The following is a 15533-nucleotide window of genomic DNA, read 5'->3' on the forward strand; positions in this document are numbered from 1 at the left end:
ATTAGATTAGATTTATCATTTTGCAAAAATACAGGAATCCCTCTTTTAGTGTTGCACAATGTCACATCAATGTGACCACTTGTTACCGTAACGATATCATAAACTTATCGAACACATGGTAGCCGCCGTATCGTTACATTTCGCAATAAATAAACCTGCGCAACAGCTATAAATGTATTTTCCCCTTCGGAGCGTGGGCTTGCTTCTGAACCGCCAAATTCGGAGCTCTTTCACTTCCAATTCAACTAGCAGAATGAGCAGCGCCTGTGGCTTAGACACGGACATCGTGTGGATGGACCTGGAGATGACTGGGCTGGACATTGAAAAGGACAAAATCCTGGAGGTGTCCTGCATCATTACGGACAAGGACCTGAATGTAAAGTCCGAAGCAACCTGCTTCGCCATCAACCATCCGCAGGAGGTCTACGACACGATGAACGATTGGTGCATGGAACAACATTACAAATCTGGTCTTGTAGATCGATGCAAAAGTTCAGATGTAAAGCCCGAACAAGCCTCTAATCTGGTGCTATCCTATCTCGAGAGGAACGTACCAAAGCGCGCCTGTCCGCTCGGCGGGAACTCCGTCTACATGGACCGACTATTCATCAGAAAATGCATGCCTTTGGTAGATGATTACCTGCATTACCGCATAGTGGATGTGTCCACCATCAAGGAGCTGGTCAGGCGTTGGCGTCCTGAATTGCTGTCTTCCGCTCCCAAAAAAACCTTCACGCATCGCAGCATGGACGACATCATGGAAAGCATCAACGAGCTTAATTACTACAAAAAGAACTTCTTTAAATAAATTAAGGCAAGCTCTTTCAATACCTCATGCTTCACTAATATAAGTAAAAGAAAAAAAGTACTCCCAATACCTAAAAAGTGTGTCTAAGAATCAACCGTGCGTTAAGTATTAAAATAAAAACGTGTTGTTAATCGTGAAGCTAAGCTTATATTATTGGCAAATGCATTTCGTTAAAAATAGATGTACAAGAACGTTTACTGTATTTTCCGTATATGCACGGAGAAACAGAACTCTATCATGAGAAATAAGAATACGATAGCAATAAAGAATTCAATGCTAGTAGACGCCGTTGATGTTATTGTGGCTGGCTGAATAATTGTTTGGCTCCTGCCTTCTCCGCGAGGACCTGTGGTTGGAATTGCCGCCATCACTGCCCGTCACCTTCTCGGCTTCCATGCGTCCGGATAGAAAGCTGGCCACGCGTTCCTGTAAAATATATGTTAAGAGTGATCTTCCGTCTGAGAGCGAGCATCGAATCCTCTCTTACCAGGTAGGCATTGGTCAGTCCTTGAAGGCTATCATAGAACGCCAGCATGCGCTTGAAGAGAGATTCAGCTTCCTCTTTCGAAATGGTTTTAACCTTGTCCAGCCGGGAGATTGTGACAATGCGGTGGTTGATATAGATGATTTGGTGGGCCACCTCTGTCGTTGTGTGTGCCAGGTTTCTGTAAGGTTTGGGCGAAAGGGTTCACTAGGAGAAATGATTGAAGCGGGATCCACCAACCTGGGTATGTTGGCTGCCACATGAGCACTGAAGTTCACCAGGTGAACCACCCGCCTGGCCGACTCGCGGGTCAGTAGCACTATCAACTGCTCCAGAGTGGCGGGCCTCGCTTGATTCTCGGGCTCATCTGCACTGAGGTAGACCCACAGTTCCTTGGCCTTTTGAACGGCCTGCTTTGGATCGGTGGCAATCTGTGGGATGGGTTTCGGTTATAAGTGTTATATGGGTTACGCGAATAAACCACAATGTTTTATAGTAACAAATTATAATTGTGGTTACAAAAAACTCGAAGCTAATGGAATACGGAAAAGGAATAAGTTCTTGAATTTTACTGACCAGTTCTGCTGCATAGATGAGCACGTGGATCGCCTCCTTGCTCTGCTTTTTGAGGGCGCGAGCTTCTGCGATGGTTCTTTGGGTGAGCCGGCGCTTCAGTTTGCGGGAGAAACGTTGACCATGATGTATCGCCTTGATGGCTCCCCTCTCGTCCGGCACAGTATCGTTATCATCCTCCTGTGGGGCTGCAAGGCGGATATTGGAATAAGTGTGTGCGCACTCGGATTGTGTCTTATATTTGGTTGATCACGAGAGAGCAAATCCCGGCCAGAGCTTATCGCTTCTTCTCTTGCTTCAGGTTTCAATGAATCCGCCATTCCCAGAGATAACCTCCCCGACAACGTGAGCATTTATAAATAAACTATGAGATGAGTGCACCTTGAGGTGATTTGCCTGGATGCTGACTTTTCAAATCACTTGCTTTCCACATTTTCACGTAAAACTACACTATCTTTCTCAATAAAGCATGTCTATAGGCCTGTAATTTCCTACGATTTCGATTATCGCTAGTTATTAGGGGAAATATGCAATTTTGTATACTAACTTTTGTGGCCAAACATTCGGTTAAACTGTTGTCGAATCGGCGAAAAGTTATCATTCAGGGCCGAAACCAATTTCTTCACTATAACAATTTTGAATTATAAAAAGTTAGTTTAGTATGAGATCATCAGTCAAGAATGCCCAGTAATAAATCCCCACTGGCGATGGAAGATGAACCCAGATATGAGAGCCCACTGTGGTGTAAGCCCCATCACTCACCATCGGTCTGATCCTGATCCGTTTGGATGGGCACCAGGTACTTGTCAACGAACTTATCGCCGGCTGTGAAGGCGCCATCAATGCGTTCGGCTGCATAGTGGGTGAGCGGACTCTCCAGGACAGCATTTCCGATTTGTTTAACGGAATCGGCGCGCTTCAGAACCGGACGCACCAGATGATCGGACATGTACTCCTTGGTGTTCCAGTACATCTTCAAGCAGAGAAGGATGCCCTTTTGTCAGCGAAGGGGTGAGAGTTACCGGCAGACTACTTACCATTTCGGGTGGCAGATAGACCAGGGGAATGCGCTGCTCCAGGATGTCCAGGCTCTTGCACATCACGTTGTCCAGACGCTGAATGGATGGCTCGAAGAGCTTGACCGCCGGCTGGATGGTTTCGTAGGCGGCCGAAATGGTGGCCTCCGCGGTCTCAAAGTACCAGGAGAATAGCCTATTGTTGTTCTTCACCTTGTCGTAGATGGTCTCCACCCGCTTCACACTAGATTCCACCAGGGGAATGGATCCGATGCGATCGATGGCCTCCAGATGGAGTCCACTGCCGCTCGTTGCAGTTGCTGATTGGATTTAAAGATCGTATTATTAAAGGGGGAATAAAACTCCCAGACAGCGCGTGTCACTAACCCATTTGTGTTGGGATTTCACGGAAAGATTCGGATTAGATGCGAGAACTGTTGCTGTCGCCGGCTCAATTGCTACTGGCAGGCCTCCGATCGAGCAGCTATCATATAGACTTGGCTCCCCAAATCGCCGATGTCTGATTGCCGATCATGCTCGGAGCCCAAGCTGACCTTTGCCAGCAGATAAGGCGTGGATGGAGGCACAAACACCGTTCACCTAGACGCTCCGCCGGACTTATCAGCAAACACGCCATTCGCACTAGTGTGGGGCTCCAAAGTTCGAACGTACTATATGATGGCTGCAGCTTAGGAACTCCGTGCATGTGAATCACATTCTAGGAATATCTGTTCAGCGATCATAATCGCACCATAATATGACCCGATTAGCTGCGGTAATAACGAACCATTTTGTGCTAATTCCGAGCAAGTGACGAAAAGGTTCAAACTGCAGTCCGCTGAATAATTGCGGGGGCGTTCTTGCTCGGGTTCGATGTGCTCGTTTCTGGGGCTCCAGACTCCATTACCATTAACCCTCGGTTACCAAAGCGTGTTTATACAAACATATATATGTACACACCTTTCTAATTATAAATGAAGCTCAATTATTATATCTTATATCTTTTTATAATATGATACCTTTCAAAAACGTCCAAAAAACGGGTAATATAATACCTACTACTGCCTACATAGCTAACATACATTTAAATGATCTTAGTCGCTTAGTCGCTTAAAAAGTTCTAATGTAAAATGTGAAAAAGTAATCTTCAGTTTTCATTACAAAATGTTTGGTTGGGTTAATCTTTTACAGCTCTTTGTTGTCTGAGTACGTGTCATTAAGATTATAGAGTATGTCTAAGAAGCGTTTTAAAAGCATACGATTTTTTTTCCAGTAGAACTCTTAATTATGTGTGTACAACGCAGCAGTTATTATGTATAAAAACAGTGTATCCAACAGAAACTTGAACCCATATTATCAGGAAAACTCTTAATAAACATATATATATAATTTTAAATATTCTTTATTTTTCAAGTTAAAAAAGTAACGATCGATTCGATAAAGAATCGATTAATAGCTATTAGGCAGCGTTAAAGCCAGTGTTGAAAAAGTCGGCTTTGCCTATTATTGGTAACTTGTGTTTGTTGCGTGTTTTGCCATTGTTTCGGTCTAAAACCGCCTTTGGTTGCTTCCATATTAAAGTAAAATTGTGTTAAATATGCTTAGTTGTTAGTTCTGAGGACACCAAACACGCAATGCATTATTACGTGGCTGCTATCTGCCTGGCGGGCTTTATGGGCTCAGGTTAGTGATTCGATTCCCAAGCCACACCCAAGGCTCCAATTGAATCATGTGAATTGGCCAGCCGAAACTAACGCCCATCCATTTTACAGCTATCGGTCAGTACAACCTGGTGCAGAAGGACAACTGCATCATTCCAAAGATCCTGCAGGGATCGTGGTTCTCCTGGGAAACGGGCCTGCCCACGCTGACGGTGATCGACGCCACCTCGATGTCCAGCCGAGGCTACTGCATCAACTACATGCGTCACAAGGGCGATGAGTACTCATTTGTCTTCAAGGAGCGATCCAAGGACTGCTACCACTGCGTCAGGACCATCATCCGCACCCTCAATGTGTTCGAGAAGTTTGAGGGGCCCTGCGTGGGCATACCCGCTGGACAGGAACCCACCGTGGACTATGTGTGTCGTGGTGTTAAGGATGACCAGCAGCTGATCACCCTCTTCAACGAGAACTTTGTGCCCATCAACTGCCGCTCGTCGCTGGAGGGAGTGTGGCATTTCACCTACCAGGTAACTTAATTTGTTCATGGTTCAATTTTGGGAGTGGATTTCTATGGTGATTCGTTCAAATAAGTGATCTTGTGTCGAATTTTCATTACAGAACCGTTTCCGATTTACGGGCGTATGCGATAAGCCTGATGCTCGCATTCAGTCCTGTCAAACGGCGGGAACCCAGTTCCTCATCCAGAACCAGAAGTTCAACGTCACCTACCAGCAGTGCGAGGGTATGGAGGGCACATTCACCGGCACCGTGGAGTTCAGCTGCCTGGGCGATTGGTTTGTGGGCAAGAACCATTACTTTGCAGTGGCCAACACGAAGGAGTCGCGTAAGGATGAGAAGTACCGCTGCTTCCTCAAAAATCGTGACGACGATCTGTACGTGGGCGTTTCCATTACGGCCGAGTGTAACACCCTGAAGACGCCAGAAACCTCTCCGGAGCGTCTGAAGCTGACGCCCGTGAAGGCCGAATTTGTGGAACCTGGCTGCACGCTACCCCAAAACTTTAGCGGCGAATGGGTGAACACTGCCAATATTGATGCCGATGTGTCAATCAGTGAGACCCACATCAACGAGACGTACTATCCGGATAAAGCTCGATACCGAAAGACCATCTATGTTTGCCGAGAGCGACGAGGTAATCGTGTGATGATGGCTCGACTTACCGTCGACGGTTGCCAGAAAGATTACGTGTGTTTTGACTTTATGCCCCGCCACCACAACATCATTCGCTACCGAAAGGGTTTGGCTGTGATCAAGGACGATTTCAGTACAGTCTGCTCCTGGGTACAGTTCCCCAATTCGGAGGCATGGAAATATGACCTGTTTCTTGCTCGAAATCCTGTGCCGGTTCGTTGCCCCGTTGCGGGAAAATTCAACTTTACGCAGCGAGGAGAACATCCATTCAGAACGAGGTTTGTAGTGTTTGCAATAGTAACATGAAATATGAAACTAATTGATATACCTCACAGAATTCTTGGTGGCGTCACTCTGAGTCCGCGTCCCGATATCCATTGCAAGCAAAACATCTCGGATTTGTCGGTCTGTGATACTGATCAAAAGGAATTGGCGGTGGATGAAAACTACTGCCTGTCGGTGGATCACTTGGGCCGTCCCGTTGATATCTACAGTGATCCCGATTACCGCATGAAGTGCATTGGCTTCTGGAAGGAGAACCTGAAGTCCTACCTGATCACCTACGATGATCTGGATCCGCTGTCCAAGTATCGCTGCTGGGTCTATCAACGCGCTGACCTCAACCGTGTCCTCATGTCGCAGGCTGTGGGTGCATTCTGCAAACTGGAGCAGGACGTGACCTCGTGGAACCACTCGGAGGGTGCCGCCGTAGCCATCGATGCCGTGGAGTACGAAAGGGAGCGCGACGACTGTCCCATGTACTTTGATGACGGATTGAACCCATGGAAGACGTCGGATGCCTCCAATATCATTTTCGACTGGGACTTTTACCGAGCAGGAGCAGCGACACTCAATTCAAAACTGACTGGCCTCGTAATTGTGGCCTTTGTCCTGGTTAGGTGTTTATTACCTTACTAAGATCAAAAGTATTTTTTAACTATTCCATCCAACGAAATTTAAAAATATTTACAACCAACATAAAGTGACTTAGGAGCAATTGCGTGCCTTAGAATGCAAATTTTAGAAAGTTTTAAGCAAATTTTAAACTTAGTTTTTAAGATGACAATTTGTACTTGTAACAGCCATTCCGTCCCAAACGAATCTCAAATGTTTTGTGCAAATAAATAAAGCAGCTAAATAAATGCCTCGATCTAAATTAATTTGTTCCTGATATTTTTGTACACCTTATTCAAAAATGTGCCATGGCTGAAGTTCTAAAGTCCATAACTCAACTTATTTTAATCGGATCTTGAAGTGGCATACCTCTAAATGTTTCTCGATCAATTCTCTAAAAATCTGCATTCAAATTTGGAAATTTATTTTTTCTAGATTTTTTTGTAATTTTGTGATATTATGATGTTGGAGAAATTAAAAAAAATTAAAAAGTGTCCCAATGCTGAAGTTCTAAAATCCATAACTCAACTAATCTTAATCGGAATTTAAAGTGGGATACCTCTAAATGTTTCTGGAGCAATTCTCTAAAAAACTGCATTCAAATTTATTTATTTATTTATTTATTTTTTCTAGATTTTTTTGTAATTTTTTGATTTTATGGTGTTGTGGAAATTCAATAATGTCCAAAGGCCGAAGTTCTAAAGCCCATAACTCAACTAATCTCAATCGGAATTTAAAGTGGGATACCTCTAAATGTTTCTGGAGCAATTCTCTAAAAAACTGCATTCAAATTTAGAAATTTTTTTTATTTTAATTTTTTTGTAATTATCAAGGTAAGGTAAGGTATTTATTAAGGTAAGGTACACAGACCGCCCAAAATTGTCACGCCCACACTTTTGAAAAATGTTGTGGTATTTTTCACTTCTTTATATATCTTGTAAATTTCTATAGTTTTGCAAAAAACTTTTTGTTAATATTGTTATTGTTGATATACAAATGTTTAAAGGGGCTTGTGCCAATATTTTGCCCACTACTGTTACCGATAACAAATCGATGACAGCTGATTACACTATAAGCAGTGCTGTGTAATTTTTTTTTAGACAAATCGGCCCGAAACGAACGGAACGATAGAATCTTTATTTTGAGCTGAAAATTCTCAATTTATACAAATCCCAACATGTCCCTCTCGTTGCTCCTGCGTGGCGCTGTCCGTTGCAATGGTAAGGGCCCACTGGATGGCCAATTGCCTCACTATTGGCCGCAAAACAACATTCATTATATAACCAAACCGTTTGTTGGAATCCCAATTAGCCGCAAATCTTGTTAAGTCGGCGCGCATCACGCCCCTCAAGAGCTACTCCACCCTGGTGGCCAATGTCCAGCGGAAGGCGGTGGTCCAGCCCCTTGCCGTGGCCAAGATTGCCGCGGTGAGTGTTTGGAGTTGAAAGTTCAGTGGTGGCTGCTCTTACTAATTGGTAATCCCCGACTGCTTATGTAGCCCGTCGTGCGCGAGATCTCCGTGAGTGCGCCTCGCATGGCTGCCGCTGGATCAAGCCACACCCTGCTCTGGACTGTGGAGCGCATTGTGTCCGCCGGCCTGCTGGCCGTCATTCCAGCTGCCTTCATAGCCCCATCCCAGGTATTGGACGCGCTTTTGGCCATCTCCGTCGTCATCCACACTCACTGGTAAGATATCTTAAGTGAAATGAAACCATTATTGATATATTCCTCGCTTGCCAAACACAGGGGTGTTGAGGCGATGGTAGTGGACTACATGCGGCCATCTGTCGTTGGCAACGTCCTGCCCAAGGTAGCCCACATTGCGCTGATCATCATCTCGGTGGCTACGCTGGGCGGTCTATTCTACTTCATCCAGAACGATGTGGGTCTGGCCAATGGCATCAAGCGCTTCTGGGCCATTAAGGGCAAGGATGCACAGAAGGCATAAGCGTCAACGTAGCAACCAGTTGACGAACCACGAAACAACAGTTATTTATTCATAGTTTCGCGATAAGCATTAAATAAAGAATTGTAAAAAGTCACAGCTGCACACAGTGGGTTTTGTACAAAATTGTGTATTCAACAAGAAAATCAGCACTAAAGTAGTTGGGTAACAGGCACCACCTTTGTTACGTATGGTAATCTACTGTTAACAATAAATTTGATCTATTGTCCAGTCTTGGTCATGACTTGGCTTGCACATTGTTTGTGTAGAATAACCGGAGGGCATCCCATTGTTTGGTGTGCAGCAGAATGTGAGGTCGACACTGACGCATGTGGTCTACCGCCTGATCCGGAGTCCATCCGTTCTTCTGCAAAGTAAAAGTTGTGAGCTTTAATACAACTTTGTGCAAATGGATGATCAACCCACCATCATTAGGTAGCATCCCACCAAAGTGGCACTTCGCGTCCTACCCGCCTTGCAGTGCACATAGACGGAACCCACGTTCTCCGGCTGGTAAGAGGAACTCAGACCGTCAATCCTCTGCTTGACGGGCAGGAACTTGTTTATGAACTCCACGCCGCGGAAGAGCTTCTCCTGATTGGGCGACTCAAAGATGTCGGTGGTGGCCAGCTGCAGGAACTCAATGCCCAGCTTCCGCCACTTTTCCGTGTTGTTGGAGAAAGCTGTTAGCTCGTAATCCTCGTTCATCGACACCACCGCCTTCATGTTCTCCTTTTCAATGAGCTGGGTAGTTAAACAATAATTATGAAGGATTCTCGGCTTGGTTTCGCAGGGCTACTTACGTCATTGGCCTGACTGCGAAAGGGCAGGGCTCCCAGTATCACATGCTCATCGATGCGATCGTACCAATTCCTGGCCGAGGCCTTCTCCATCAGGACATTGTACAGCAGGGTGGGGTAGAAGGACACGCGTGCGAACATGGCAGCCTGGAATAACAGGTGTCCGGCGGAGGATTAGGAATAGGGGGACAGGTGGCGGATACTGGGTCAGCGAAGCGAAGCAACAGCTGTAACTTTCACCAGCACTAAAGGCTGAGGTCGAAGAGTGATTCGCTGTGCGACTGACTCGATTGAAGCGCGGTTTGGAACTGGTTTCGGTTTTCAATTCGGTTTTGGGCTGTGACTTTTGAGTCTGGGCGTCTGGCACGCATTTCGCAGCTTCTACTTACACTCATCTCCATGCCGGCTGCACAGTGGCTGACGGGATTGGACGAGACAAAAGTTGGTGATTCACACGGGTGGAAATCTTCCTCGTATTCTAATTAGTCCCGCTCGGAATTAACACCTTCGATCGCACGTCAACAGCTCCAATTCAGAGTTCCTTCTGTTAAACCTGCACGTTCCTTTGCATAACGAAACAACAGGCGGAAAATTCAGGGGCGTAGCTAGGAAACCCCGGGAATTTGTCAGGGTACTCCTTAAAAAATTTAGATAGATCCTAGGCATTTAATAACCGCAGATACCCGGGAAATAGTTGTTTAGCATAATTTCATACATTTTGGTGCTAAAATATGTGAAAGTGTTGTACAAAGCTTTAGAAAATTTTGTTTTAAAATTTAATGTTTTACCGTTGGACTTGAATAAATTGCAATACTCTGTGATTTGTAATAATAAAGAATAGTAGTGATTGTATTTTGATATCATTCTAACTAAATATCGATAAGTCTTCTTCAATTGCTTTCAGTAGGATAGAGAATATGTTTTCTACTGATAAATCCGCTGCACTTGGACCCCCGTTAATATATTTGGAGACGCCCTTGGAAACGACTGTTTTTGACGCGGTGCTTTGCAGCACTGGCAGACAAACATCGGCCCGTTCACAGCACTAAATATTGCAACAAAAAAAGATTAAAAAAGAATCTTACGTGTGAAAAATTAGGGAAAGACAGCCTAGGCATTCCCAACCACCACCAAGTCGAGGTAGCCAAAATGCGCTACCAGTAATTCCAACGAATGCACCGAGAAATAGCAATCCCATCTTTTTGCTGACCCTGCGGGCCAAGAAAGAAGTAAATAACACAACACGTCAGAAGTGGAAGAGCACCATATAGACGAAGCAAAGGCGAAGATCAAAATTGCCGTTATACATCTTGGAAGTCCACATCGCCATCGAGCAAGCAGATAGGCGACGATGAAGGCCAACAGCTGGATGTGCCTGCTGGCGCTGCTTCTCGCCTGGCAGCTGCGGGCGGAGGAGCTCCAAGGGCCCAACACTGAAGGCACGGGCAGCAGTATGGCCTCGGCTACGGCCACAGGTACGGGTACGGGAACCGGAACGGGATTGGGCACGGGGACAGCGACGGCAACGCTGCCCAATGAGCCCTCCACTCAGGCGGAGGCGGAGGAGGTGACCACGGCGGAGTCAGAGTCACGGGCCCCATCGGAAAGCAACGAACGCAAGGCAGCCAAGCCCAAGGAGTCCACGGAGTTTCCTCCCAAGACGAAGATCATGCCGGCTGCCCTGCTCGAACGCCTGTGGAAGGACAGTGTGATGAAGCAGAAAAAGCTGAAAGCTGAGATCGAGCGCATCATAACAAAACGCCAGCCCACGGAAGTGTTGCAACTTACCCCAGACCAGTTAGAAGGTAAGTGGGCATCGATGTATGTGTTATGCACTTGCTGATTACGCTTCTCTCAGCTCATACCGTGTACGACAACGCCATGTACATGTTAGCCAAGCCAAGCACGGATAAGCGGGTAGCCTTCATTCTCCTGAAGAAGGCTGCCGCCTTTAATCACCTCAAGGCTAGGGCGGAACTAGCCTGGGCCGTCCTGCTGGGTCACTGGATGGAACTTAATTTTAACTATGCTGCCGATGAGTTTGAGAGTCTGGCCAAAGAAGGTGTCCCAGAGGCTCACATGGGCCTTGGTTTCCTTTATTCAGCGGGCGTTGGCGGTAAAAACGTAAGCCAGCCCCTGGCATTGATCCACTATAATCTGGCTGCCCTCGGTGATAATACTCTGGCCCAAATGGCCATGGGTTATCGCTATCTTTATGGCATCAATGTGCCCATTAGCTGTGAGAAGGCGCTGGTCCAGTATAAGCGAGTAGCCAAGAAAGTGGCTTCCCAAATAACCTTCGCCAATGGGCCGGTTGTGCATCGTGTGAGATTGCTGGACGACCTAGAGAATCCCGGCAGCCCTGAAACTGAGATTGTCGACTATTACAAACTGCTGGCCGACAAAGGCGACATCCAGTCCCAGGTGGGATTGGGTCAGCTATATTACCAGGGCGGCAAGGTCACCCAGCAGGATCACCAAAAGGCTTTGGAATATTTCACAAAGGCCGCCACTGCAGGCAATGCAGTTGGGTTCGCGTTTTTGGGCAAGCTTTATCTGGAAGGAAGTGATCAAATCAAGGCCGATAATGATGCAGCATTTAAGGTGCGTATAACGTTGATAACAGTTTCTAATATATGTTTATTTTTTATATGTATTATTTTATTTTTCAGTACTTCTCCAAGGCCTCTGAAATGGGGGATCCAGTCGGTCAAAGCGGACTGGGCCTCATGTATCTAAACGGCTTAGGAGTGCCCAGGGACTCCATCAAGGCTTTATCTTATTTCACTCAGGCGGCTGATCAAGGTTGGGTTGATGGGCAACTGCAGCTAGGCAATATGTATTTCAGTAAGTGTATGAAACTTTTATTAAATGATTAGGTTTTTAAGAACCATCAAATTTATAACGTTTCCAGCTGGCAATGGCGTTAAAACCGACTACAAGCTAGCCTTTAAGTACTTCAACCTGGCCACGCAATCAGGTCATGTTTTGGCCTATTATAATTTGGGAGTGATGAATGCCTATGGTATGGGAATGCTGCGTTCGTGTCCAGCAGCGGTAGAAGTAAGTTAATTGCTCAGTTAATATGTTAATTATTATCTAACCCGTTTCATATTTGCTAATTCCAGTTCTTCAAGACCGTGTCAGAGCGTGGACGTTGGAGCAGCCGATTGATGCACGCCTATAGCGACTATAAAGACAACCGCATCGACGAGGCCTACATGCAGTACTCGTTGATGGCCGAAGTGGGATATGAGGTGGCACAAAGTAATGCCGCCTTTTTACTAGACCGCAAGGAGGTGCATGTGTTTAACGATCGCCACGAAGATCTGATTCGTGCCTTCTACTACTGGAAACGGGCAGCCGGACAGGGCTACTCTGCGGCTCAAGTCAAGCTGGGCGATTATTATTACTACGGTTGGGGTACATCGACGGACTTCGAGACCGCCGCTGCGCTTTACAGGTTGGTTGGATATAAATGAACAATTTTCGAAACGGCTTATGACTGAATTAATCCCCACAGGAAAGCATCGGATCAGCAATATAATGCCCAAGCCATGTTCAATTTGGGATACATGCATGAGCAAGGGCTCGGAATGAAGAAGGACTGGCATCTGGCAAAGAGATTATACGATTTGGCTGCCGAGACCAATTCGGACGCCAAAGTGCCTGTGGCCATTGCGCTTTTCAAGCTACAAATGCTCGCCACGATTGAATCAATCAAGGAGGTGATTATCCGAATCTGATAAACTGTGGACAACGTTTTTAATGTTGTTCCCCTTTAGTCACCTTACAGGTTCATCTTCTACATGGATGAAAACATTGCTGCCAATTGGGACTTGTATATGATCACCGTTCTGACTCTCCTGTTGGGCATCATCATGTATATGAGGCGTCCATTCCAACAGCCGGATCAGCCGGCACAACAGCCAGCTGCAGATGACATTGCTGCTGCGCCAGTTAACTTGGCGCCGGTTGGAGCGGAAGCAGCTGCTGTAGCCGGAGTGGTCGAAGGTGTCGTTGAAATGGGAGCCACACCTGCTACTGCAGCTTCATCTTACGCTCCTGGGGCCACGTCCTCCGCTACGGAAACCTCAGAAAGCCCTGCGTCCAGTGCCGATGCAGCGTCGCAAGGCGTGAGTGGCACGACATCTGCGGCGCCTGATGGCGCTAACACACTCGATCCCACTGGTTAGTCTTAGTAAATTGGTTAATCATCCCTCTAGGTTAATTAGTGTGCGTGTAAATATTTATCATCTAATTTCGCCCGATGTAATATTTTTTATTAATTCTAAAACCGACCTTTTTAGATATTTAAAAAATATCGTACTCAGATTGTAAATGTTGTACTGATAAACCAATGAATCGATCGACATTTGATACATGTTTTTGATTATTTTAAAAAATATGAAATCATTTCAGTACGCGGTTTCCTTTCAGTACGTCCCATTTTAGTAAATTTAATTAATTTGCTTAGTTTTCGGTTACTTTCGAAGGCCCTTGGTTGCTATTCAAAGGCGGTCTTCAGGGTGTAACAGGGTCGATAAACAGCATAATGTTACATTTCCATGGTTTATTTTAATGGGAGCTGACAATGTGGAGTTAAACTGCAAATTTCTAGCCTAAGCGTAGTAGTTAAGATTAGCCTTCTTCTTCGCCTGCACTTCCATGATGGCGTCCATGAAGTCTTCGTGCGTAACCGAATTGGCGGAGCGACGCAGTGCAATCATACCGGCTTCCACACAAACAGCCTTGCACTGGGCGCCGTTGAAGTCATCCGTAGATCGGGAAAGTTCCTCAAAGTTTACATCATTGCTAACGTTCATTTTACGCGAGTGAATCTGCATTATACGGGCACGGGCTTCCTCGTTAGGATGTGGGAACTCGATCTTACGATCAAGACGACCAGAGCGCAGCAGAGCAGGATCCAGAATGTCTACGCGATTGGTGGCCGCAATCACCTTGATATCTGCAGTAGAACTGAAGCCGTCGAGCTGATTAAGAAGCTCCAACATAGTTCGCTGGACCTCACGATCACCGGCCTTCTCCGAATCGAAACGCTTAGTGCCTATGGCGTCCAACTCGTCAATGAAGATAATAGCAGGCGCCTTTTCCTTGGCCAAGGCAAAGGCATCGCGCACCAGCTTGGCACCATCACCAATGAACATCTGCACCAGCTGGGGACCTGCCAGCTTGAGGAAGGTGGACTTAGTCTGAGCGGCGCAGGCACGGGCCAGCAATGTTTTGCCTGTTCCAGGGGGGCCGTACAAAAGGACACCTGTGAATGGCAGGGATTAATATGGTTGTATGACATGTTTTTTGTGTGAGAAACACACCTTTGGGTGGGTGAATTCCAAGGTTTTTGAACTTCTCCTTGTGCGTCATGGGCAGCACCACTGCCTCGATAAGCTCCTGTATCTGCTTGTCCAAGCCGCCTATGTCGGAGTACTGCTCTGTGGGTCGCTCGTCCACCTCCATGGCCTTGACGCGGGCATCGTATTCAGCCGGCAGGGTTTCCAGGATCAAATAGGAGTCCTTGTTGACTCCGACCAGGTCACCCGGTTTCAGTTTTTCGGCATCAACCAGGCCGATGACGGGCAGGAAATACGCCTGTCGAGTGGATGTTTTGATGACGGCACACTTTCCCTTTCGCTGATTGTCCAAAACGGTGACGGAGCCATCGTCCTCCTCCTCCTGCGGATCCACATCCAGCAGCTCTATTACATTGGACACCAGGTAGGGCAGTGTCTTGTTGACCTAGTAGAGAAGTACCTTACGAATGAGATTGTTCGGCAGGGAGGTGTTTCATTGTGATTCTTACCTTGATCTTTTCGGTGTTGTCCTTGATCTTATCATTTTGCGCCTGAATCTCGTGCGTTATGCGTATCACCTCGCTCTTCATGATCTTGATTTCGTTATCCATCAAGCGAGTCCTGCTCACAATCTCATCGGTGGACATACGCATCACCTCTTCGCCCAGCGACTCCTCGCCGTCCTCCCAGATTGATTTATCCTCTAGAGTCTGAGCCATGTCTAGTATGCTTGTTGGTTCGCCTTTGCTAAATGTTATCCTTTGTTCAAATGCAATTATTGACGATCTTTTGGCCAAACACACTCAGTCGATGACTTGTAAATTTCTTGTTTTTCAGCGGCAATTGAGCAACACTGAAAGCCAGTGTTGATAACAAAGCGTCATC

The 15533-nt window shown here is 46.3% G+C and overlaps 7 protein-coding genes across 8 annotated transcripts; 4 read left to right on the top strand and 3 right to left on the bottom strand.

Annotated features, from left to right (window-relative positions):
• The first annotated feature begins 58 nt into the window (after window positions 1-58).
• LOC6554246 (probable oligoribonuclease) lies at window positions 59-1092 on the top strand. The gene has a single exon (XM_001982059.3). It carries the CDS (start codon window positions 173-175, stop codon window positions 806-808), a length of 636 nt encoding a protein of 211 aa, XP_001982095.2. The 5' UTR covers window positions 59-172; the 3' UTR covers window positions 809-1092.
• On the bottom strand, window positions 936-3604 carry LOC6554247 (lipid storage droplets surface-binding protein 1). 2 transcript variants are annotated; one of them, XM_015153391.2, is made up of 8 exons: window positions 3269-3375; window positions 2903-3201; window positions 2628-2838; window positions 2413-2490; window positions 1869-2053; window positions 1533-1723; window positions 1296-1473; window positions 936-1234 (listed from the first exon to the last, which is right to left on the bottom strand). In XM_015153391.2, the coding sequence occupies exons 1-8, from the start codon at window positions 3270-3272 to the stop codon at window positions 1085-1087; spliced, it is 1296 nt and encodes a 431-aa protein (XP_015008877.1). In that variant the 5' UTR covers window positions 3273-3375; the 3' UTR covers window positions 936-1084. The 2 variants fall into 2 exon arrangements, with proteins under 2 accessions (XP_015008877.1, XP_001982096.1); XM_001982060.3 differs by lacking the exon at window positions 2413-2490 and having other exon boundaries at window positions 3269-3604.
• A 744-nt stretch (window positions 3605-4348) lies between these two features.
• On the top strand, window positions 4349-6857 carry LOC6554248. Its single transcript, XM_001982061.3, has 4 exons — window positions 4349-4564; window positions 4654-5072; window positions 5164-5975; window positions 6033-6857. Exons 1-4 carry the CDS (start codon window positions 4516-4518, stop codon window positions 6613-6615), a joined length of 1863 nt encoding a protein of 620 aa, XP_001982097.1. The 5' UTR covers window positions 4349-4515; the 3' UTR covers window positions 6616-6857.
• Window positions 6858-7635: 778 nt separating this feature from the next.
• Window positions 7636-8641, top strand: LOC6554249 (succinate dehydrogenase [ubiquinone] cytochrome b small subunit, mitochondrial). The gene is made up of 4 exons (XM_001982062.3): window positions 7636-7811; window positions 7903-8018; window positions 8090-8277; window positions 8338-8641. Exons 1-4 carry the CDS (start codon window positions 7769-7771, stop codon window positions 8537-8539), a joined length of 549 nt encoding a protein of 182 aa, XP_001982098.1. The 5' UTR covers window positions 7636-7768; the 3' UTR covers window positions 8540-8641.
• Window positions 8642-8650: 9 nt separating this feature from the next.
• On the bottom strand, window positions 8651-9958 carry LOC6554250 (phosphatidylglycerophosphatase and protein-tyrosine phosphatase 1). Its single transcript, XM_001982063.3, has 4 exons — window positions 9726-9958; window positions 9340-9483; window positions 8963-9280; window positions 8651-8903 (listed from the first exon to the last, which is right to left on the bottom strand). Exons 1-4 carry the CDS (start codon window positions 9735-9737, stop codon window positions 8775-8777), a joined length of 603 nt encoding a protein of 200 aa, XP_001982099.1. The 5' UTR covers window positions 9738-9958; the 3' UTR covers window positions 8651-8774.
• Window positions 9959-10275: 317 nt separating this feature from the next.
• Window positions 10276-13718, top strand: LOC6554251 (protein sel-1 homolog 1). The gene is made up of 7 exons (XM_001982064.3): window positions 10276-11141; window positions 11195-11940; window positions 12009-12183; window positions 12251-12399; window positions 12465-12799; window positions 12860-13064; window positions 13122-13718. The coding sequence occupies exons 1-7, from the start codon at window positions 10688-10690 to the stop codon at window positions 13530-13532; spliced, it is 2475 nt and encodes an 824-aa protein (XP_001982100.1). The 5' UTR covers window positions 10276-10687; the 3' UTR covers window positions 13533-13718.
• A 176-nt stretch (window positions 13719-13894) lies between these two features.
• LOC6554337 (26S proteasome regulatory subunit 6A-B) lies at window positions 13895-15524 on the bottom strand. Its single transcript, XM_001982065.3, has 3 exons — window positions 15158-15524; window positions 14673-15093; window positions 13895-14614 (listed from the first exon to the last, which is right to left on the bottom strand). The coding sequence occupies exons 1-3, from the start codon at window positions 15365-15367 to the stop codon at window positions 13959-13961; spliced, it is 1287 nt and encodes a 428-aa protein (XP_001982101.1). The 5' UTR covers window positions 15368-15524; the 3' UTR covers window positions 13895-13958.
• Between the last annotated feature and the right edge of the window lie 9 nt (window positions 15525-15533).

Source organism: Drosophila erecta, unplaced genomic scaffold (genome assembly GCF_003286155.1).
Source record: "Drosophila erecta strain 14021-0224.00,06,07 unplaced genomic scaffold, DereRS2 tig00000000-arrow-pilon, whole genome shotgun sequence".
Taxonomy (NCBI): Eukaryota; Metazoa; Arthropoda; class Insecta; order Diptera; family Drosophilidae; genus Drosophila; species Drosophila erecta.